This window comes from Chrysemys picta, chromosome 1, assembly GCF_011386835.1.
Source record: "Chrysemys picta bellii isolate R12L10 chromosome 1, ASM1138683v2, whole genome shotgun sequence".
Taxonomy (NCBI): domain Eukaryota; kingdom Metazoa; phylum Chordata; order Testudines; family Emydidae; genus Chrysemys; species Chrysemys picta.
This window is the reverse complement of record NC_088791.1, coordinates 306,942,600-306,967,543: the sequence shown is the minus strand read 5'-3', so window position 1 is coordinate 306,967,543 and position 24,944 is coordinate 306,942,600. Positions and strand designations below refer to the sequence as shown.

General features: G+C 42.2%; 2 protein-coding genes across 16 annotated transcripts in view; one reads left to right on the top strand and one right to left on the bottom strand.

Annotated features, from left to right (window-relative positions):
- The window catches only part of FRY (FRY microtubule binding protein), a 402,818-nt gene extending 383,778 nt beyond the window's left edge, over positions 1-19,040 (top strand). For 7 of the 11 annotated variants that reach the window (XM_065594453.1, XM_065594448.1, XM_042842815.2 and 4 more), the window contains 6 exons: positions 2,801-2,899; positions 3,402-3,485; positions 11,687-11,704; positions 14,828-14,938; positions 17,245-17,447; positions 17,981-19,040. In XM_065594453.1, coding sequence (XP_065450525.1) covers positions 2,801-2,899; positions 3,402-3,485; positions 11,687-11,704; positions 14,828-14,938; positions 17,245-17,447; positions 17,981-18,239 — 774 coding nt within the window. In that variant the 3' untranslated portion in view covers positions 18,240-19,040. Of the gene's footprint in view, positions 1-2,800; positions 2,900-3,401; positions 3,486-7,788; positions 7,916-11,686; positions 11,705-14,827; positions 14,939-17,244; positions 17,448-17,980 lie in introns of those variants that run through there. The other 4 variants (XM_042842817.2, XM_005286621.4, XM_065594426.1 and 1 more) reach the window with 3 other exon arrangements.
- Positions 1-24,944, bottom strand: part of N4BP2L2 (NEDD4 binding protein 2 like 2) — a 667,270-nt gene that overhangs the window by 391,756 nt on the left and 250,570 nt on the right. The gene's annotated exons all lie outside the window — the stretch shown is intronic.

Sequence of the window (24,944 nt, the reverse complement as noted above, 5' to 3'; positions counted from 1 at the left end):
CCATCATTGGAGATTGTTAAGAGCAGGTTGGACATGTCGGGGATGGTCTAGATAATACTTAGTTCTGGCTTGAGTGCAGGGAACTGGACTAGATGACCTCTCGAGGTCCCTTCCAATTCTATGATTCTATGTGCCCCCATTTCCTTTATGCCAGGGCGCTGCATGTGCCCCTTCCATGCTCTCCCCCCATTGTTTCCCATGCCAGGAGCTCTGTGTGTGCCCATTATTCCCCTTCTTCCTTTTTTCTTTGTTCTCAGGGCTGCTCTACACTAGAAAGTTAGGTCAATGCAGCAACATTGGCTCAGGATGTGAAAAAGTCACACCCTTGAGAGACGTAGTTAAGCTAAGCCCAGTGTAGACAGCACTAGGTCAATGGAAGAATTCTTTTGTCTATCTAGCTACTGCCTCTCAGACAGGCTGTTTTACTACAGCAATGGAAGAACCCCTTCCAGCGCTATCATAAGGGTCTATACTACAGTGCTACAGTGGTGCAGCTGCTGCATTTCTAGTGTACACATAGACTCGGGGTGTCAGCTGCTTGAAACTGTATTGGGAGGATGGGCAGAACTAAAATGAGGGGTATTGTTATAATGGAAGGTGCTAATGACTGCCTCAATCAGTTCTCAGATCTAGAGACAATTTCAGAGGTGTTTAAAGCTGTTAGCTCAGCTAACCAGATGCCATGGGCTCCGTGTGTTCTCCATTTCCCTTTTTCAGTTTTCTGATTTTCACTGAAATCATGACGGTTTTGCCCATTGATACCTAAAACATTCCCCAAAATTTTGGATTTGATCAGATGCAGTATTCAAAAATTATTGTATTGCATCCAAACAGAGAAATGCCATCAAGTTGACTAAGGCCTTGCAATCTTGGCCAATAATACTTAGCTCTTATATAGCACTTTTCATCTGTAGATCTCAAAGCACTTTACAAAGGAGGCTGGTTTCATTATCCCCATTTTACAGATAGGAAAACTGAGGGAGTTGCCCAGAGTCACCCAGAAGGCCAGTGGTAGAGCCAGAAATAGAACCCAGATCTCCTGAGTACCAGTCCAGTGCTCTCTCCTATTTTAACTAAGGGTATGTATACACTGGACAGTTAATCAAGTAGATTGGTGCATAGGTCTGATCACATAGGTTACCCTAGCCTGTGTGCAAGCATTTCTGTTTCTGCACTTGCTTGTGTGCATCTGGGACACAACCCATGATTCTTTGTGCTGAGAAGCTCTAGGTTTCTTTCTCAGTCAATTGAGGGAGAACTTGTCTGTCCTTTGGGGAAAATTGTAGAAAGGTCACTGAATTACTGTCAGCACCTGAGTGATTTAGCCTCCATCCTTACTGCAAAGTGGGTGGGTTCCAGCCCAAATTGAAGTGGAGGCCGTTTTCTAACCCCCAGCCTGGTAAGCTAGCCTCCAAACTCAAGTCAGAGAATTATTATTATTTTTTTGTATGGATGGTAGAAAGACTAAGGCTAGCATGCATGTAAGATCCAGGTTAACTGTGCAACGTAGACATACGCTCAAGTGGAAACTAGCCAGGTTCTATAAGTATGTTGGGAAGAATAGGGAGATTGTTATTTGGAAAGCACCATCTTATACACATTGATTCCATCAGTACATTGTCATGCTGTGAAGCAAGGCTTCTCTCGTGGTGCTGCTCTGGACAGGGCAAAGTAGTTGGAGTATCATGTATTTCTGTTGGAGAAAAAAGAGTGAAGAAGCCACCAGCAGGTGGCTTTTGAAGAGGCCAACCGATTTTAGTGGGGCAGGCTTTCAGAATGGCCTTCTTTTTGCTGCTTTGCTGTTCAGTATGGGGCTCTTGGGAAAGCCAACAGTGCCTGTGCACTCCCTCAGCTGCCCTACATGCCTCAGTGATTGAAGTTGACAAGCAGCCAACATTGTGTGCATTGCCAGGTTGGCATGGAACACTTCATGACATTTGAGTCATCTCTTCCTCTTCTAGCTCTATATCTGAAAGACAAGAGGAGGGGGCAGAGCTGGCTCTAGCCATGTTGAGACATCAGACAACACAATATGCTCAGCAGCTTCATTTGAGTTCAGTGTAATATGGGTTGTATGATACAGTCTGGCTCTACGAAATGAGACAACCTTTCTAATTTCTTGTGACTTTGTCCATCTTTTATCAGTTAGCCATAGGTAGATGTTCTGTGGTGGCAGTGTGATCTTGCACATTTTATATAAAGCTGCAAGCTAGAAATGTCTGAACTGTAATCTGGGTCTGCTCTGACTCACTGCTGTGGCCTCTGAAAAGTTATTAATTTCTGTGCATCTGTTTCTGTATCTGTAAAAATGTGTATACTGTTACTTACCTCACAGGAGACTTGTGAAGATTAACTGGTTAATATTTGTACAGCACTTTGTGTATTTGTTTGGGAAGGTCAGCTCTGTAGCATTTTGAGCTGAAGCCCAGAGTACAAATGTGTTTCCTGAGATTTTAGTAGTAAGAGCTAAGGTGGCTGTCTCAGCTCCAGTAGCCCCTGAACATGCACTGCAGATGGAATCAAGCTCTGAAAGTCAAAAGAAAATGCTAGTTATTCCAGAAACCCTTACTGGCTGCCAGAACCATTAGCAAGATGGATTGTGTTTTCAATTTTAATTCCAGTTGGAGCAGGAACCTGTACATCCAGCAGTGTTAGTAGAGTTTTAGCATGGGATTGAGACTGGCAACGGGTAAACTTTAAAGTGCCTTTTTGCAGTGCATACCATAGCTTCTACTTTACAAATATGTTTCTTCTTTAATAGTAAAATTTACTGGCCTATTTTTTATTTTAATGTTTCCAGCTTCTCTCTTGTGGACTTCTTGAAAAGCTAAAATTCAGTGTTCTAGAACTACAGGAGTATTTGGACACATACAACAACAGGAAAGAAGCAACTCTCTCAGTAAGTGAGATTTCTATGCTTTATTGCCCTGTGTATTCAAATATTAAAACGTTTTGATCTCAAATCTGTTTAAATTAATAGTAGTATAACATTTTGTAGGTCAATATTGTATCTAGAATTTGGATCCATAAATGTCTTCTCTCTCTTTTTTTGGAAGATATGGTAATTGATACAACAAGAATTAAAAGAATGGCTCTTTATAGAGCTTAATTTCAAATGTGTGTGCATTCTCTAGTCTGTCAAGCTCCTCCTCTCTATTAATTAGTAATTCATGTATTAATTTGTTTTGTTTATACAATATAAACACTATTAGAAATCAGAATTCTAGCTTTTTAACTCAACCCACTAATGCAAAATGTGTTGGGCTGTATGAATGAAGAGCTTAATTGAAAAACTTGAGTTAATATGTTTTCAAGACATCATATTGTGAGACTAAAATACTTTGTTACCCTTCTTTAAATCTAGCCAGAGCTAATACCTCACTTTTTTTCTCTGAAAACAGTGGCTTGCAAACTGCAAAGCAACGTTTGCTGGGAGTTCACAAGATGGAGTTATTACTTGTCAGCCAGGGGACTCTGAAGAAAAGGTAATAAGGAGCTATTTTACTTTCCTGTCAAGTGACATTTATGCCTTGTTTCTTGATGCCAAAAGAAGCTGGTGCCTTTCCCTCTTGTGTCCCTTAGCAGAGCTTGGACGCAATACCAGTTCTTGCACTCATGAGTCTGTTGTTGCTGTTGGCACAGGCCTGCCCAAACTGGATGGAGAATGGGTGGGGATATGGCTCTGTCCTCCCACTCTGCACCAGCAAGCAGAGCTGGCCCCTGACCAGGGCAAATGGATGTTGCCCTGTAACAGCAGTGACATTCCTACAGCATAATGTCTCTGGGAGTTCCTTCTGGTGCACTTTATTTCCAGAGCACCTTCAGTGTTGCCAGTGGTTTTGCAACCACAATCTGGCCCATTGTATGTAGACTTTTTGCATTTGAGCTTTAATACCTGAAATATTAAGTCTTTCACTGTTACGTTATTGGCTGAAATCCAGCTGATGTTAGTAGTAACAAAATATTTACCATCAAAGGACTTTTCAGTGGTCTGTGAAGTATTAATGCTGTGGAAAAACACTTATGCGAAACAATGTTTCACGCATTGCAATTGAAACAAAAGATTCCTGTATATGCTATGAAGTGATTGCCATAAAGCAGTCAACAGTCTTCCTGGTTCTTTGTTATTTTAACTATACAGAACAATTGGTATCTCAAACACCATTGTGTGGGAAGTGTTGGAAAATGTTATTCTTTCTTTTCTAATGGCAAATATTGTATATGTTCATGGCAGAGCAAGTGCTAGACAATTTAGATGTCTTCAAGTCACCAGGGCCTGATGAAATACATCCTAGAATACTCAAGGAGCTGATTGAGGAGATATCTGAGCCATTAGCGATTATCTTCGAAAAGTCATGGACAACGGGAGAGATTCCAGAGGACTGGAAATGGGCAAATATAGTTCGTAGTTATAAGGGGTTCTCAGTCAAGCTGGAAGGGCATATTGAGTGGGGTCCCACAGGGATCAGTTCTGGGTCCGGTTCTTCTTCAATATCTTCATCAATGATTTAGATAATGGCATTGAGAGTACACTTATAAAGTCTGTGGTTGAAGCTGAGAGGGGTTGCAAGTGCTTTGGAGGCTAGGATTACAATTCAAAATGATCTGGAGAACTGGTCTGAAGTAAATAGGATAAAACTCAATAAGGACAAATACAAAGTATGCCACTTAGGAAGGAATAATCAGTTGCACACATACAAAATGGGAAATGACTGCCTAGGAAGGAGTACTGGAGAAAGGGATCTGGGGATCATAGTGGATCACAAGCTAAATATGAGTCAACAGTGTAACACAGTTGTAAAAAAAGCAAACATGGTTTTGATTTGTATTAGCAGGAGTGTTGTAAGCCAGACACAAGAAGTAACTCTTCCATTCTACTCCGTGCTGTTTAGGCCTCAACTGGAATATTGTGTCCAGTTCTGGGTGCCACTGTAACACCGATAGACCATGGTTGTCGGCGGGGGGGGGGGAAATCGAACCAGGGACCTCTGGGGCTTAGTGTATGAGCCTCTACTGCATGAGCTAAAAGCCAACTGCCTGTTAACTAAGGCTATAGAGGAGACTCATTTAACTCTCTCCCTTAGTGGTCTTGGTGCCACTAGCTGGGACAGAACACCACACCCAGAAGGAGTATGGGTTACATACTTCCACTAGCTGAGGAAGCACGTCCCGAGCTTCAGTGTCTTCCCAGTTGAAATCCTGGATGAGCCCCAACTTGTAACACTGACAGACCCTGGTCGTCAGCAGGCGGGATCGAACCTGGGACCTCTGGAGCTAAGTGCATGAGCTAAAAGCCAAATGGCTTTTGGCTAAGGCTGTAGAGCAGACTCACTTAATTCTCTTAGTCATCTCGGTGCCACTAGATGGGACAGAACACCACACCCAGAAGGTGTGTGGGTTACACCACATTTCAGGAAAGATGTGGCCAGACTGGAGAAAGTCTAGAGAAGAGCAACAAAAATGATTAAAGGTCCAGAAAATGTGACCTATGAGGGAAGATTGAAAAAATTGGGTTTGTTTAGTCTGGAGAAGAGAAGACTGAGAGGGGACATGATAACAGTACATAAAAGGTTATTACAAGGACGATGGAGAAAAATTGTTCTCCTTAACCTCTGAGAATAGAACAAGAAGCAATGGGCTTAAATTGCAGCAAGAAGGTTTAGGTTGGACATTAGGAAAAAATTCCTAACTGTCAGGGTAGTTAAGCATTGTAATAAATTGCCTAGGGATGTTGTAGAATCTCCATCATTGAAGATTTTTAAGAGCTGGTTAGACAAACACCTGTCAGGGATGGCCTAGATAATATTTAGTGCTGGCTTAAGTGCAGGGGACTGGACTACAAGACCTCTTGAGGTCCTTTCCAGTCTTACTATTCTATGATTTGAAGGGTTTTGACTCACAGACCAGATATTCTGACAGGCACCTAGAGAAGCATGATGTCCTGTTCCAATCCTCAAAAGATAGAGACAGACAGATAGAAAAGAAGGAGCAGTAACGAACACACTTAAGAAATGACATCTGGAGGCAGAAAAAAGAAGAAACATGACATTCCCTCTTTCCTTGTCTTTGTGTATGTAAAAAAGGACAATAACCTTTTCAGAACTACACACCTGAAATTTTAGCCATATTTTCCTCTAACATGTTTTCTCTACTTGTTCATTATCTCTCCTCTCCCATTCTCTCCCTTTTTTTCTGGTTCATTTTCTTTCTTCCCTTTTTTTTTTCTGATCATCCTTTGTTCCTCTTCCTCTGTTTGCCAGAAGCTGGGAATGCGCGACAGGTGATGGATCACTTAATAATTACCTGTTCTGTTCATTCCCTCTGGGGCACCTGGCATTGGCCACTGTCGGAAGACAGGATACTGGGCTCAGTGGATCTTTTGTCTGACCCAGTATGGCCGTTCTTATGTTTCTTGCTTCATTTTTTCCTTCTTCTTTGTACTTCACTTTCTGTTCCTGCTCTCCCTTGCTTTTTATGCACATGCTTTTGTGAACATATGGGAAGGGAGAGCAAATTCTACAGCTATTGCTTCCCCTCTCACCCCACTCTCCCCCTAGTGCATTTTGGCTGCCTTGACATTTTTAGCATTAAAGCCCATGGACCAGTGCCAGCACAAGTACATGCACACATTGGGAAAGCTGCTCACATACCTGACAATGCTTGGGTTGCATTTTACAAGCCCTGATGTAGTGACACATGGGCATGTTGTGAATGGGCTGTGTGCAAAACTAAGTAAAAGATCATAGAATCATAGACTTTAAGGTCAGAAGGGTCCATTATGATCATCTAGTCTGAACTCCTGCACAACGCAGGCCACAGAATCTCACCCACCCACTCTTGTATCAAACCTATGTTTGAGCCATTGAAGTCCTCAAATCATGGTTTAAAGACTTCAAGGTGCAGAGAATCTTCCAGCAAGTGACCCGTGCCCCACGCTGCAGAGGAAGGCGAAAAACCCCCAGGGCCTCTGCCAATCTACCCTGGAGGAAAATTCCTTCCCTACCCCAAATATGGCCATCAGCTAAACCCTGAGCATGTGGGCAAGACTCACCAGCCAGACACCCAGGAAAGAATTCTCTGTAGTAACTCAGATCCCATCCCATCTCACATCCCATCACAGGCCATTGGGCATATTTACCACTAATAGTCAAACACCAATTAATTGCCAAAATTAGGCTATCCCATTATACCATTCCCTCCATAAACTTATCAAGCTTAGTCTTGAAGCCAGATCTGTCTTTTGCCCTCCAGTGCTCCCCTTGGAAGGCTGTTCCAGAACTTCACTCCTCTGATGGTTAGAAACCTTCGTCTAATTTCAAGTCTAAACTTCCTGATGGCCAGTTTCTATCCATTTGTTGGATGGATATGGGGAAAGATTCCTTACTGCTTTTATAAATACAATTCAAATATGAGATAAAATTTGTGTGGAGGTTTAACGATTGGAATCTGTTTAATCGTTATCTTCCCACTGTACTAGAACAGAAACCAAACAGTAGCTTAAAAAGTTGCTGATGCACTGCTGTTTTTGAAGCTTCCTTGTCCTCACCCATCCCTGCTTTCATAATTGTAATTCTCAGTCCCATTTTACAACATCTTGTTCATTATTTTAAAAGGAAATAAAGCAGAAGGAATAGAGAGAACACTGAATGATCCACAAAGGGGATTAAAATATGAATCGGGTACATAGAATCTGCATAAGATAATAAATGGCCTAAACACATCTAAAAATATGAATGTCATATTACAGTTGTGTTGTGTTTATCTTTAATAAGGTGTTCTCTATTTCAGAGTTAATGTGTGTGTTTTGTGAAAAAAGGGTTAGTATACAAACTATTTGTTGGTCAGAATGAAAAGAAGTGTTTCTCGCTGCTGCAGGAATCCCTATTCTCTTCCCAGCAATGTTCCCTCAACACAAAATGTATTATTCCTGGGAGTTCACAAGATGGTAGGACTTTTGATTGACAGATTCATAAGTTTCTCTTCTCCCCTCCCATTCACTTGTCCATATGAAACAGTCCTTCTCACCAAAAGGCCTTTCTTCTCCAACACTTTCCATTCTATTTACTCATCAAAAGTAGAATGGGAGGAAGACTTCAGGGAAGCATGTGCTGAGAAAGTGTCATTGGGAAGGGAAAAATAACTCCTACAATGGTGAGTAATTTTTTCCATGCCTTTCTTCTGCGCTTCACCCTGAGCATGAAATGATAGTTCCACACAAGCACAGAGTGAAGAGGATGGGGATATGCCAAAGAATAAAATAATTGTTGGTAAAAGAAAGGCCCTCCATCTTACAAAGGAAACAGTAGCATAGGTGCCAACTTCTCCTGGCGCCGGTGGTTGCTCGACCCCTCCCCCCACCCCGACTCTACCCCTGCCCTATTCTAACCCCTTCCCCAACGTCCCCCCCCCCCAACTCCGTCCCCTCCCTGCCCCTATTGGACCCCTTCCCCAAATCCTTGCCCCGGCCCCGCCTCCTCCCCTAAGCGTGCCGCATTCCCACTCCTCCCTCCTCCCTCCCACAGCTTGTTATGCTGCGAAACAGCTTTTCACGGCGGCAAGTGCTGGGAGGAGAAGCAGGGATGCGGTGCGCTCAGGGGAGGAGGCAGAGGTGAGCTGGGGCGGGGAGCTGCTGCACCCACCAATTTTTCCTCATAGGTGCTCCAGCCCTGGAGCACCCACGGAGTCGGTGCCTATGAGCAGTACTTAAACTCTTTAATGCCATTTAAAGATAATACACAGGTCCTAGAATGCTGCTTGGCACATGAACTCCCTCTTCTGACCTTCGAACAGCCTCTCAACGCTGCCAAGCTCATCATCAAAAGCAAGTTCCCCACAGACTAGGACACACCAACTCAAAGTAGCACCAGCCCCTGCCAGAACAACAGTTGCAAACCCTGCAGACATATCTCCACTGCTACGATGATCAATACTCCACACAACACACCTTTCAAGATTCACAAGTCCTACACATGCTTATCACAACATGTGATGCACCTCATCCAGTGCATCGAATGCCCCAATAACAACTATGTGGGTAAAACCAGTCATTTTACAAGGTGTGATTCCTACTTGATGCCAATTTGATTTAACTCCTACTGGATTAGCCACAGAAGGCTCCCTGATAAAGTTGGATTAGGAAGATCTGGAATCAAGTCTCAGTTGCAGTAAAGTTGAGTACTCACAGCAACTCCTGAAGCTAAACTAGGAACTCTGTTAATGATGTAAGTCCTCTATACTGTCTGACTACAAATGGGAAAATGCAGCCTTTAAACATGGAGTTGAATTGGCTCCTGCACCCAGCTCCTGGAAATACATAGCTATCCAAAATACAGCTACAGGCTGAGCACAGTTTCTACTGCCTTCAAATCCAACAGTTACTTTGGGATATATTAGCACATGTTCTATCTCTCTCATACTTTCCAAGGCTTGCAGCACAACATTTGAAAACAGTAGAACCAATGATGAGGACTAGAACACCCAAACATCATCCACTTGCTGCTGAATGCCCCAGCTCCTGTGGGACTCTCCTGTGTCAATGAATGGCTAAGAATTGTATTACCTTTAAAGCGTCTGTCTAGTCTGGAGTCAGATTAGCACCTTCAGAGTAATGGGGTGACTCCCATCTCTTTTTAGGACCTATAAGTACTTCCTTAAAATCACAAGAAGGCTTACCGGCATCAGACTACTTCTTTGCCATCTTTCTACCCTATTTTAATGGCCCCAGTTCTGATCTTGTTAAAACTGAAAAACTACTCTTCTCCTGGAAAAAAAGATAAATAAAAATTTTGCTGGAGCACAGTAACTTTCTTATTTTTTTCTTTCTTAGACCTATTTGAAAAATATAGGTAACATTAATCCCTACAGGGTTTTTACCATGCAGGCTTGTCAACTAATCTCTATCCTCTCTCACACACACACCAAGAAGATTTAGACTGGAACCTGAGAGACCTTTGAATGTTAAAGTCATTCTGCCTGAACAGTTAAATGGCAGGGGAAGGCAAATGAGTTCTCAATCAAATACTGATTACCCTCTCAACTTCCAAGGAATATTACTTTTCATGCTGAGGGAGCCAGGATGAGGAATTAAAATCATTATCAAATTATAGCGCCAAGTTGGGGCTGGGCATCATTAACCTAGAGAATCTTTAGAATATTTATTTAAAGAGTGGTATGTTTTCCTTCAGTGAGCAGGGAGGGTTTTTTTCCTCTTGACTTACTCTGTGCCTTCCCCCCCCACACACACATACTTTCTTTTTGGAAGCAGTGGAGAGAAGGCAGCTTTTCTTGAACAACAGACCATGGAATTCACTCTTTTTTTGGCTGCTTTCCCCCACTTTTAAAAAGTAAATTCCATGGTAGATTAGGACACACTTATTTACTGAATTAGGGATTTTTAAAAGTTCACATAAAACCTGAAGATGGTGTCAAAATTTGGAAATATATAAGTGAAATGCTTTGACAAATGCAAATCAGTGTAGTTCTGAATTTACTGGCACAGTAATCTGTCTTATCTCTTCCTGATTGATCTTATATTTAGTTGTACAAGGCTTAATTACATAAACTGCATGGAATTTGACCAATAATGTCAAAGGCTTAATGTTAACCACCACAAAAGCCAGCACATTTAGAGCTTAGTCTGCCATTCAGTCATTAACTCATCCCATTGTATAGAGGTAATGTAGGAAACCGGGCAAGCTTAAATTCATACATACTTTAATATCAAAGCACAATGGGATGAGGACAGGGCTGAATTCCTTTGCTTTGGCAATGCCAAGATAGTCCCTTAGCATTTGTTAACTTTTTTGTATTTGCCTTCTTTGTTTTTAAATAATAATATAAAATATTTTATAACAATTACAAATGTTCATTAACATCATTGCATGTGCACTGACATCACATTGCAGCTGGGCAGATGTCAATATAGGTTTATGCGAGAGTTAAACTGATGATATGATGGTTTTATAGACCAGATATGGCACATCAACAAAATGGTGAAAACTGTATTAGAAATGCATAGACCGATATATTAGAGTGAACATTAGCTCCTGGGAAAAGGAAGATCAAGCATCTCTCCTTTTTCAGGGAGGGGACTTTCTTTAAAGTTCAGACTTTAAAATAATTCACAACTTAAAAGTTATACACCAAACTTTTCAGTTCTAAAATGCCCAGTTATAAACCTGGAAGCCACAGGGTTTTTAATAGAAATAGTATTTGACCTTATACGGCCATACAACACAACATTTTTGCTTCAGTTCTGTTAACGATTTGAAACCACTGCATAAACTTTTGAGAACTTCTGTGCTATGAATTCTTTGTCCATAATAAAAAGACCAAACTTAGCCAAATTTATTCATTTAAAAATCATTAAGCAGTGGAAACTTTGATGGTATAATTTCCTGGTTTTTGGAAATACACTCTGGGAGAAATTGGGGCTAATAAATCTCAAAATCTAACTGATTTCAGTTAGTTTATAATTTACCATTAGGAGTAAAGCTTGGTTTTAATGAGAATGCTGTGCATGATGTGTGGGTGGTACATTTTCAACCACTTAGCAAACTGAGGCAAGCAATGCTAATATTGTTGACAGTTAAGCTATTAAAGAAGGGCTGTGCTTCCTATTGCATGCATTACACTGACACTATACTTTCTTTCCTTTCCTTTTTCCTGTGCCATGCTTGCTGTGTAGCAAATGGAATCTCTTGCAGTAAGTTGAAGTTCTTTCATATTCTTTGTCCATCTAGAGATGGACTAATACAGCCTGGTTTTAGTATTTGTTTTTTTTTCTTTTTATCTCTTGGCATGTTTTCCCTTTTTCTTTTCAATTTTTCCTTAGCAATTTTGATTCAACATGTTGTAAGTAACTAAGTTGTGTTTTGAGTCACTTTTCTCTTGAAGCAGAAATCTAAGCTACTATTACAAATTCTGGCATTGTCACATACCATTTAGAACAGCTCTTTACATTAATTTTGAATGTGAGTCAGTCTTGTTTAACAGTCCAGACTCTAAGTAGCTTTAATAAGCTAGAATGGAGATCTGAAGTGGTTATTTTAAAACTTGTAATGTTTCAATATATCTCTATGAAACATTGGAAATACTAATTTTAAATTAGGTTTTAAAATGTTTTCATCATATGCTAATTTGAACAATTTCACCATGTTGTCATTTCAATAAGTATCCACAAATAAAAAAAGTAAGCTGCATGATATGATATTTAACTGCTGAATATATCAAACTTGCATTTAATTCATATTAGTTTAGTTTTGCACGATTATGTTAGCTTAATCTAGTAGTCAGAAGGGAAAAACTGAATGTTAAAACTGTAGTATTGGCTATCCTAAAGGTTCAAAAATCACAAGTTAACCCCCCAAAATCATGAGATTTTAAAAAAAGTTATATTGTGTTTTTTGGTCTGTGTTTGATTTTTGAATTCTCCCCACCTGCCCCCAGTGCATGTGTGACAATTACTGTGGCCCACTCTCCCAAAATGATTGGGTAAAATGATTTTGCCCCTGCAGCAAGAATCACCCCATACCTGCTCATTCCCCTGCCCAGGAATTAATTCTGCCCTCCCAATCCCCAAATCAGTTCTGTCCCCTTACCAGAGCTGCCTGTCACATTAATTCTGCTCATCCCCAATTTTGACCACTCAAGTTATCCCTTCAGTTCTGCCCCCACATCTGCCCCACCTTCACATCAGTTCTGCACCTAGGGTGAGCAGACAGCAAATGTGAAAAATCGGGATGGGGGGTAATAGGATCCTATATAAAAAAAAAAAGACCCAAAAATCGGGACTGTCACTATAAAATCGGGACATCTGGCCACCCTATCTGCACCCCACCCCCAAGCCTCAGCTCTGCTCCTTCTGCAGCTACTGGTGTGGGGGTGGAGGCAGCTGCAGTAGGTTTCTTCTTCTCCCCTTTGCCAGGCCAGGTGTTGCAAGGAGAGAGCAAGTTGTTCCCAGGAGGGAAGGAGGAGTGGAGCCGACCTAAACTAATGGGATTTTTCTGTTCCTTCCTCCCCACTCTTGTGAGACTGGTTCCTGAGGGCACAGGGGGGAAAGCTCTGCCTGCTTCCTGTAGCAGCCCTAGCTGGCTGCTCTTCCCCAGGAAGTGAGCATGTGGGGAAGGCAGCCAGTCAGAGGGGTTTTCCCTCCAGGTAGTGCTGAAATTCACCGGAGGGCAGGAGCTTCTCAAATCGTTGCGAGACTGGCTCCAACTCCAACCCTGGCCAAACTCTTGTGACTTGTGGAGATATTGCAAGGGTTGGCAACACTCTGTGATTAAATCAGAACCTTGTTTCTAACTAATTGCTGGTTACAAATTACATAAGTATCATACTTAATCTCTCACGTGGGAGATGGGGAAGAAGCACTTTGCATTGCTGTCAAGTGATTCCATCATGTGACACTCAGAATGAGCTGTGTCCAGCCCTCCTTGTTCTAATAAAGAGTTGACACAATACTGGTTTGGGGTAGAGTTGGTGAAATGGACCTCATAAAGCCTTTTGTGAGGTATTTTTTGTTAACAAGCTTCTAAACAGGGCTGCCCAGAGGATTCAGGGGGCCTGGGGCAAAGCAATTTCGGAGGCCCCTTCCATAAAAAAAAGTTGCAATCCCATAGAATACTATATTCTCATGGGGGCCCCCTATGGCAAATTGCCCCACTTGCCTCTCCCTCTGGGCAGCCCTGCTTCTAAAGCAACAAAAGCAGCCACTGAGATTAGGCACAAGTCCTTTTGGTCCCTTTTGAAGCTTTAAAGGTTTTTTTTTTTCTTTTAAAAAGTCTGTAAGACAAATCATTCCCTACACAAGTTAATCCTTCCTCCATGAGAGACAGGAAGCTCCTTGAATTTGGATTCAAAGCATTTCCACCTCATAGTTCAGTCAGGGACACAGAATTTGGCCCTTGGTCTACCTGTAGAGTTAGCGGAGGGTTCAGAACCCCAAAACCCACACTCTTGGGAAAGCCACAACTCCAGGTCCATCTGCTCCTCTGAACCTCATAACTACTATAGCCATTCCATGATACCTTGGTATCCTCAGTCCCCCCTTGGGGATGGAGTTGCACATCGTGTTAAGAGAATAATTTTAAGTTAATACTCCTAGGGCAATATTAACTTAAGATGGCAGGAATGATACCACAGAGACCAGAACTCCCCTTATCTATGGAACTTGATTCCCCTTCCCAGAGTCCCCATGGAGTGATTTCATCAAGGTTGAGGAAAAGGGGGTTTATGTGGCAGAACCAGCACTTCCTACCTCCCCCACACATTCTATGTCCACATGATTGGATTCACTGCTTTTTGTTCCTTTCCACTCATAGAAGCAGAAGGGAGCACCGCCTTGTTATTCTTATTGTCGTTTATGACTTGTATTATCATAGCACCTAGGAGTCCCGGTCATGGGACAGGACCCCATTTTGGATTTCCTTTCTCTCAGAAGACATCTCTCTGGCCACTTTTTAATTTTAAAAGCATTATATATATGCAAGTTACTGCCCCTCTTTGTGCCTCAGTTTCCCCATCTGTAAAATGGGGATAATGATACTGACCTCCTTTGTAAAGCCCTTTGACATCTACTGATGAAAAGTGCTATATAAGAACTAGGAATTATTATTCTGAACTGTGACCAGCTACAGACAAAACAATATTGTGAGTGTTTTCACTCTGATATGTGATCATAGTTTAGTAAAATCATGCCAACCAGCTTTTTCTTACCAGAGAAACAGTAATAGATATATCCCCAAATATGTTTTATTGGCTGCACAAAAATGACCCAAAATCTGCTGCTCTTTATTAATGTTTTCTCCTCCTATACATCTTTCCTTAGCAATTGGAACTGTGTCAGAGATTATATAAACTCCACTTCCAGCTGCTGTTGCTTTTTCAGTCGTACTGTAAACTCATTGGACAGGTGCATGAAGTTAGTTCCATGCCAGAGGTATGTCATAAGCACAACCAAGCCTTCTACTAAAATAATCACTGTATCTTTGTATTTTTATTTCTACATGTTTTCACCAAAAATTAATTATTAACCAGAACTATGGGTCTCCAAACTAAATGGTTCTATAACACTCCTTTGTCTGAATTAAAATGTGTTTGGGAATTCTGCGCTGTATGTAAGAGACAGTACAGTGATTCAAAGTTTGAGTTCTTTTATGCAGTCAGTCTTCTATGGTAATTTCAGTAATTTGCATGGTAATGAGTGAGAATACTAAATTAGGCCCAGTCCTGCAGAGATTTATTCAAATGCTTAATTTAACATGTTGGGATTACTCATTCTATGTAAAATTAAGTAAGTGCATAAGTCTTTATAGGATCAAAGAAAATGTTCAGGGAAATTGACCTTGCTTCCATTGTCTGGAAATGATTCTTATTCTAGCCATGGTTGACGTTAGTTGGACTTTGTGGCCAGATCTACACTAGGAGCACTTTGCCACTATAACTATACCAGCAAAGTGCTCCTAGTGGATGCAGTTTATACTGGCAATACTGCACTTTGCTTATTCCAGACCCCTGAATGAAATAAAAAGCTTCTAGTGTAGATATAATTATACCAGCAAAAGCACATTTTTTCTGGTGTAACTGAGTCTACACTGCAGCTTTCCCAGTGCAGCTGTCTCAGTCAGGGATCACACCTCTTCACACCCCTGACTGACATAGCTATGGTGGCAGAAGTCTGTAGTATAGACTTGACCTTAAGCTTGCATTGTAAGTGTTCATGCCGTACCTCTTCTGTGGATTCACAAAGGTCTCCAGTCTCTGCTGCTGTCGATCTGACTCTAGCCAAGAGTACTAAATTCACTTAAAAGAAAAAATATTAAAATTAGAATGTACGAAGAACCATAATATCATCATAGTAATTTAATTTTAATTTAATTCATAAACATTATGTCGCTTGTTTTAGAAAATGTTTCCTAAAATTTCTCACTACATCTTTGAGATACAGTAGTTCTAAAACCATGACACAGAAATGGTCTGTTTTGAGCTTGATAGCTGGCCATTTCTCTTCAGATATTTCTACACAGATTACTTTTTTAAAATGCTTCACATCAGCAGGTTTTGGAGGCAAATATATTCTCATAAATATTCCAAAACACATAATATATTAAGAAACGGCATTTTTCATGTAACTACTGTATATTCTGTGGTCATCACTTAAGAGAAGATGATAAAATAAATTACAGCATATGTTTTTTTTTCCTTGTAAAAATGTGTTATATATGAAAGTAGTGGGAAAGAACTAGTGCTTTTAATATGATTGTATTCTTAGAACAAGAAGTTTCAAATTGCAAAGTGTATACAGCAAGTAGCTCGCAGATTTTGTAGTAATTGGGGATTGTTTAATTTATATAGTTATTGGTTTAATTCAAGTGTGATTGTGGTGTGGACACTACACTCAATCTGAATATTACCATATCTTTATCTTGAGAAGCTGCTGCAAAGTATGTTTTGTAATATTGCTAGGCTAGTCTCTTTTACGGTAATGGATCATATTGCAGAGGACAGTTATTAGGACTCTAGTACCATGAATGGTAGACTTTATTTTTTAAGATCTTAGTAATTTTTTTAGTAGAAGATTGATTTTGTAAACATATTTTAGCACAATACCTGAGGTTAATGAGTGAATCAATGGGATCATTTGTTACAATTAATGCAACCTACAGAGTGGAAAAAACAATAGGAGGAATAGTTTTAATCATGAAAGTAGCATGTTTTGCTGGATACATTAACTATTATTTAAAAGGAATAGCCACTGTCAGTTGCTGTCACAGTCGATAGAACATGTTTATCACATATTGTCATGTTCTGTTACATCCTTAGAACCAAATTAAGGCATTGTGAATTGTCTATCTTTTGCCACATTAAATTTTCTATCCAGTAAAAGGGTTACATAACTACTATCTCCTTATTGAACATTTCAGGGGGTTGATCCTGTTAGATATGATATATTTTGAAAGCTAGATGTGTTCTTATATGTTAAAAGCCAAATGCAAAGCAGATGATTGAATAAAAAATAAAAATTAGATCTTTTCAGTTTGTGTACAGTAGATGCATATACTGTATGAGAATATTTTTGAGAATTTTTGCCATTGAGATGGAGAAGCATTGTTTTTGTATTAAAATGATGTTTGTTCCACGAGCAACAAATAATTCTAATATGATAGAGCTGATCTGAAATGTATTGCTGCTTCTTGATACAAAAGGAAAATATAAATATGTTTATCAATTCTTTTCTTTGAACAGCTCCTAAATATGTCAAGAGAACTGAGTGAATTAAAGAAAAATCTTAAAGATGCTACTGCTGCTATTGCAGCTGATCCTCTAAATATGGAAGCTGCCTTATCTGAGCCCACATTCAGTTCTACAGAAGCAGCCATTCAATCCATGCTGGAGTGTTTAAAAAGCAATGAACTTGGTAAAGCTTTACTACAGATAAGAGAATGCAGGCAAGTTTTCCCACATGATTTATACTAAACAGTCACATTATTAAAAATGCATGTTTTTATCAGTTTCCTAAGTGGATTGTTTCTCCAGCAAGAACATTTAAGTGATATCTTGAGTAACTTTAAGGATATTAATACTAGATCAAACAAATCTCATTATCCTAATTTCTTTAATTATAGTATAGATCAAAAGTACTGCAGTGAAATTGTTTTTGAAAATTAATTCACTTTTAGAACCAGATCCTCAGCAGGTGTAAATCATTAGTTTATACCAGCTAAGGATCCAGCCCATTGTCTTTTCCATTTCTTTGTATGAGTTTTCATTTTCCAGTTTTATATGATGGGGCTTACATTTCATATGGTATGTGAATTCAGTGTCTAATATTCTGGCTCTGATTAACAAGTGTTGTGAAATTATTTAGTTCTAGTATGATTATAGATATGTAGAAAATACAATTGATGTATATATCTATGTCAAATATCATCCCACCAAACAAGTAATAACATAAATATGCTTTCCATTGGTTGCACTGCAGGAGTTTGTGGCCAAATGACATCTTTGGAAGCAATTCTGATGATGAGGTCCAGACACTACTGAATATTTACTTCCGGCATCAAACACTGGGCCAGACTGGCACTTATGCACTAGTGGGCTCCAACCAGAGCCTGACTGAAATCTGTACCAAACTAATGGAGCTGAATATAGAGATTCGCGACATGATTCGCAGAGCTCAGAGTTACCGGGTCATCAATTCTTTTCTTCCAGACTCCAGTGTTTCCGGCACAAGTCTCTGACAGGAGTCTTGTGTCCCCTGTCTCTTTCAAGCTGGGAGTGCTGCCCTGCTGGAGTGAGGTGGTTCAGTGTCTTCTCAGCCTTAGAAAAGTTTGGTCAAGCTGTACTCACTCTTGTTACATTTAGGACTTCTTCTAAAAAGAGATGGGCAGAACTTCAAATGTGTAGCAATACTGTAAGGACAAAGGAAGCATAGAATATCCAGGACAGAATCCTTTGTTCTGTGTTGCACAAAAATTGGTTAGCATTTCACTGAGCAACTGCAACTCACTACTGAAGAAGTGACTTCCATTGCATACCAAAGCCTACTACACTGAACAGTACTTCCTTTTTAGAAAATTATTTTAGATTGGCAAAAGTGCAATGTTTCCTTCACTATAGAATATTTTTTCTTATAAAACGTGAACATTTTTTCTCTTTTTTGTGTTGTTTGGTTGAGTGAAAGCTGGGCAAAATGAAGCTGGCCACAGAACATTGCAAAATTGGTCAAAAGCTGAGAGCCTGTGTATATGAAACAAATTGTAAATGGACTACAATTTACTGTACACTGTAATTTGAATATGATTACTGTATCTTAAAACAATGAGCTGCTATGAAGTACATTTCCTAATGTTGCTAGGCTACTGTTTCTGAAGGTACTGGATCATATTGCAGAGGTCTGTTCTTAGGCCCTGAATGCCATGAATGGTCTAGGTAGATTTTCTCTTTTTTTCTTTCTTCTTTTTGTTAAGGACTTTGGCTGCTTTTTACTAGAAGGTTGCTTTTATTAATATATTTATACTATTAAAGGATGGTTGATCTGATTTACCTTACCATTTTGTAGGAAAAAGTCACATCACATATTCAAAATCTTTTGAACTCTCACGCATGCATATTTTTATTTAATATAAATTTGGACTATAAAATTTAAAATATTAATGTGAAATGCAAGTTCTCACTTTACGTTCTTAAAAAGATGTCTTATTTGATTTTTATATATATATATACCATAAAACATACAAGAATGACTTATATTATATATATATGTCATTCTTATATGTTTTTGTTTCCTTACGTTTAACTGCTGTTAAATGTGTGCATGTAAATCTGTTGCACATCTGAGACACTCTTGTTCAGACATTATATAACTTATTCAGGCTGTAAATACACTTAGTTTTTTGTGAAGTAACATTGGTTGATATTTTGATCAGTACATTCATTTAACTAAAATATAAAAGTCATATATCACAACTGTGTATGTGCTGATTGGTTTGCTGAAGATCTTGTTCTCGACTGAGTCTACAATATTGACTCAAGCTATTAATAACATGCAGACACTGAAATGTTCATAATTATTCTCTTCTGAAAAGTCTAAGCCCATTATACAGAAAGAAAATGTAAGATATCTGTATTCTATTCCTTAGCAATAACATGTAAAGGGAAGAGCAAATTGACTGTAGATTTTTAAAAAAACAAGTTTCTAAAATCTCATGGTTTAAAGTTCAGTTCTGAAAAGTGACTATGACTGTAGCACTGTGGCCTTCCAGCTTTGTGTCTGAAAGATTTCCATCTCAGGTGTTCTTGGTTTACAGGTACTAACATCTTCTAACTGGCAGCGTTGCCAATTCAATCTGGCATCTGAGAGTCAAGTAGCATTTCTTCCTTTGAAAACACAATGACTTGCCACCCTTCTCTTATTCCTTGCTTGCACAGCTATAATTGATTGGTCCTGTAATTGGAACTTGGTAAACAACTGTGTTGCTGCACAAAAAGGTATATAATCCATCTCTCAGATCTGTGTTGACCCTGCAGGGCTACAAATACTAAAATGACTGCACCACAACTAAAGGTGGGGCAGAATTTGTGTGGGCTTACCCAAAGAAGTACAGCTCTGCATTGTGATTGGGGGAGGGAGAGAAAGAAGGTCAGAAACTGCTGCAAAAGGTGCTCAGTGGTCAACTTTGCAGCAATGATTCACTCCCCCCTCCTCCCTGGTATGTGCATAAAGGTACAAAACCTGCGGGAGGCAAGTCTCTATGTGAAAGCAGTAAGGAAGCCAGCAAAAAGAACAGGAGTACTTGTGGTACCTTAGAGACTAACAAAAGGAAGCCAGCAGAACAGGAACAGGCTGGGGCTTTAAGCCTTGCTGCAGGACCACGTGGCAGCAGCATGGCTCCAAGAAAGCATGGCTCCAGAAAAGCAGCAAACAGCACTGGCAACAGCATGGTTCCAGGGGCACAGAGAAGGGTAAGTTCAGGAAAATGGGGGGGTATTACTCCACTCCCCTGGCCCCAGAGACAAGGAAGGGCAGGCACAGGCAAATTACACAGAAGGGGACAGTGAAAAGAAGGGGAACTAGTGTCCCCTGCCCCAGGGCCGGTGCAACCATTTAGGTAAACTAAGCGGGCGCCTAGTGGTTGGGGGGCCTAAAAGCCCGCTCAGGTGAGGCGGTGGAGTGGAGGTGACCTGCGGCGGGGAGGGCCGCCCGCAGTAACGGGGGGGGGAGCGCACAGGGGAACCACTCTCCTCCCCAGATCACCTCCACCGAACACTCAGCCCCCGCTCTAAGGCCAGGTATACACTACCCCCCTAATTCGAACTAAGGTACGCAACTTCAGCTACGTGAATAACGTAGCTGAAGTTCGAAGTACCTTAGTTCGAACTTACCTTGGTCCACACTCGGCAGGCAGGCTCCCCCGTCGACTCCGCGGTACTCCTCTCGCCGAGCTGGAGTACCGCAGTCGACGGCGAGCACTTCCGGGTTCGACTTATCGCGTCCAGACTAGACGCGATAAGTCGAACCCAGAAGTTCGATTGCCAGCCGCCGAACTAGCGGGTAAGTGTAGCCAAGGCCTAAGTCTCCTCCAATTGGCACCGTAAGCCTGCAAGGGGAGGAGAACTAGAGCGGCGCCGGAGGAGGCAGAGCCGAGGGCGGGGTTAGCTGCCGCAGAGGGGGGGCGTCTCCTTGGGCAGGGTTAGCTTCCGCGGGGGGGTCTCCCCGGGCGGGGTTAGCTGCCGCGGAGGGGGGGTAGCTGCTGCGGGAGGGGGCTTCCCGGGCAGGCTCCCCGGGTGGGGGGCTGGGTTAACTGCAGCAGGGGGGCGGGTTAGCTGGATGACGGGGGGGGGAGCGTGCAAGGTGGAAGTTTTGCCTAGGGCACAAAACTTCCTTGCACCGGCCCTGACCCCAGGTTCTTTCACCCCCAGGCATCCTGGAAGGTGCAACCAGGGACGGTGAATTTGCAAGCGAGGTGAAGCAATCAGTGTTTGCAAAGCAAGGAATTCAGTGTGCATGGGGGGGGGGGGCGGTGGAGCAGTCAGTGTGGTGGATGACTCATCACCTAGGAATGAGGAGTTATAAACATCAGCATGGGTTTGGTCCCTCCTCTCATTTCACTTGGAGCAAGCCCTGTGTCTCCTGGGAGGGGGAGGGAGCAAGGGACAATTAATGTGGAGGGGAGGGACAGAGGAAGGCAAGAACAATTTAACTGTTTCATAGCTGTGTGCTCCTTGCTGCTCAGGTGCCTATACCTTTGCTGGAAAGGAGACCGGCACAGGCAGGGCAGCCCCAAGGGAGCCCATGGACTGGAAGGAAACCCAAGACAGACAGTACTGCAGCCGGGGCAAAGGGGCTCACAAGTACGTGGACTGCTACTGTTTAATAACCCAAAGCAGCCTCATGGACTAAGGGAGGCAAATGATCATAGGAAAGCGCACTCAGGTGAGCAGGTTGTGTGCATTAATGGGGTGGTCGGCTAAGATGTGCAGCAAATGGTCAGTGATGTTTCTGAGGTTTTCTCCACAGCATTACAATGCTTCAAAGGGTGCAAGGTCACCTAAAAAAACAGGATGTTTTCTTCCACCTAACACAAGGGATGGTGGTAATGCTGATCCTGGGGTGAGTGTAATCTAAACCACACAGAGACTGGGGAAATGGGTGGTAGAGGTGTTATCTGGCCTTCCAGCCTGGCAAAGGGTGGCAGTTGCAGCGGCCACAACCAGGTGCAGGGACCGTGCTTAACCAGTCACTCAGCGAGTTCACCTAAGGGGAACAGGAGTCAGCCAATTGGGGTATTAAATACTCTGGGCCCAGGAGTGGAAGGTTGAGAAGCCTGGGCAGACCCACCTATGGGTTGCACCTTCAGGGGGCGGGGGGGGGGGGGGCACTGACAGTATTACACAACTGCTGCAAGCTAATTTGCATTTACAACAGCAGTTTCAGGCACCTAGGTGTGAGGGGTCTGCACAGGGTGACAGGGTAGGCCCAGCATGGGCTTAACTTTTAGCAGCAGGACAAGGAAGGGGCACAGGGCAACTCATCAGCCATCAGGGCATGTGACCGCAGGGGACAAGGTAGACACTCCCCAGGGGCCTATGGGGGAGCAGGACTCTGCAATACGGTTATGCCGGGGGAGCTGACCTGATGGGAGTTCACCTACTCAGTGCAACTAAATATAGAATTCTCACAGGCAATTTGTGCAGGTAATATCCCTATGGCACAGGAAGGTGTTCACAGGCAGTAAACATGGACAAGGCAAGCAAAACAGCAAACTTCCCAAGAGGCCAAGGGTGCCTAGAACACAAAAAAATGGGGAGGCTACCCTCAACACTCGCCTAGACGATATGGTACAGGCTCACCCAGACAGCAGCCCGGCCTTTGTCAATTATATTAATATAATTAGGTGGGCACCCAATATGTTTGGGGGCATATCATAAGCCGTTTCCATTAAGGGCAGCAACACAAACTGGAATAAGCTGGTATCAGACACTGTGGTTCAAGGGTATAACACCAAGGGCGCCAAGGGTTTGTTCACACTGCAACAAGCCCGAAGAGGGCCCCGGGCCCGTAATAGTATTTGCTGGGCATTTAATAATGGTGGTTGTTTAAGACGCCTACCACTGGCAATTTTATTTCAACAAGGCTATGCCCATGGGCTGTTCAGTATCCTGTGTAGTTTTTCAGAAATTTAGTACAATGTTGCACTGGGCAGTGGTGAAGTCAGTGGGACTAAATCAAATAGTGCATTAATTGCACAATTTTTGTTCGCAGAGCGAGCTGGGACAAATGAGTGTTTTCACCTGTTGGCCACGTTTCAGGCCCTGGCTAAATAGTTGGGGAAATCCCTAGCGAAGGACAAAACAGAAGGCCCCTGTCGAGACATTAACCTACCGGGGCTTTGAGCTGAACTTTGCTTGCAAGGTTGTTGCCCCCGGGGTGGACTTTTAGTGCCAGACTGCCAGTGGCACCGGCTGGCATAGCCAGACCACACAATTACATATGAGTCACTACACAGATGTAGTAAGACTTGTGGGTGTGGAAAAGTTTTCTAAATAAATTTAAGAGGGTATCATTGTGGAGGTACAAATGGTTTTTAATTTGGGTCTAATATACAGGTGTGCTGTTGTTGCGACAACATGGCAGGGGTACAGGTTATCAATAGCCAAACTTTCAGATCACACAGGATTGGAAAAAAAATGGTAAGGGCATTTGTCCTCCAATGCTTAACCTTCAACATCTGTTTTTTCTTCCAAGCACGTGCCGGGCATGGATAATGGCATAGCAAACACCTTGTCTCATTTCCAGTTTGCCATGGGCTCTCTGGAACCTTGGAATGTCATGTGGTTGGAGAAATGCAGATTTTTTGGCTCCAGCCTTTATTTTGTTTTCTTTTAAAGAGTCTTGTCAATACAAGGATCCAGAGAATGGGTGGCCTATGCGGCCCTCCGTTAAAGGCGGTTGATGCAGGTCAAGGACAATGCAGCTGCTGGTGCCCCTTGACGATCACACATGGGACAATGTGTGATCGTGTCTTTCTCCCCAGTACGGCTGCCAGCCAAGAGGCCATTTGCAGATGTCTGGAAACCCGGCGTGGTTGGGGGGAGGCAGCCAAGCAAATGGCTGGCGCCTCCTTGCGGCGGCTGTTCAGTGCAGGTACTCCATAGGGAGGGCAGCCGGTGACCAGATAAATGGCCTGGTAAAGGACTTAAAAGGAGGTACTGGATAAAGAAAAAGAATGGGGGAGGGGGTTCAGGGACTCCCATGACCAGTACAGCAGGGAGCCAACACCCCCCCCCCCCCACGGCGTTCTCCTAGCCCTCCTTAAGCCTCTTGCGAGGGTGGTGGATGGTAAGGTCCAAGCCGTGGGTCAGCTGGGGGACCTGGATGGAAACAAAGGGGGGGCTGGTGGAAGCCCTGGAGAATTGATGTGAATAAGCATGGATTTGCCTGCACTGTACACTTTATCTGCCAGGTAGTCCCAGACATCTATATAATAAAGTTGGGGCCTGATTAAAACCCATAACAAGTCTCCTGTCCTTCTTGCGGTGTACCCAGACAAAAAAATCCACTTCTAGTTGTATGACTGACTGAATAAACACAGGGAAAGTCTGTTCAGGAAGAAATGATGTTATACATAGTAATTTTTTTTCAGAGCAGAAACATTTTAAAGGTAATGGAAAACAAGATATCAAATCTCAACTATATATTTCATTTCTAAGTACTGTTTTGAGTGACTCATTAGTGAAGTATATAGACTCATGGACTTTAAGGTCAGAAGGGACCATTATGATCATCTGGTCTGACCTCCCGCATGATGCAGGCCACAAAGCCGTCCCTACCCTTTCCCTTGACTCTGCTGTTGAAGTCCCCAAATCCTGTGGTTTAGAGACTTCAATTAGCAGAGAATTCTCCAGCTAGCGATCCCTGCCCCATGCTGCGGAGGCAGGGCCGG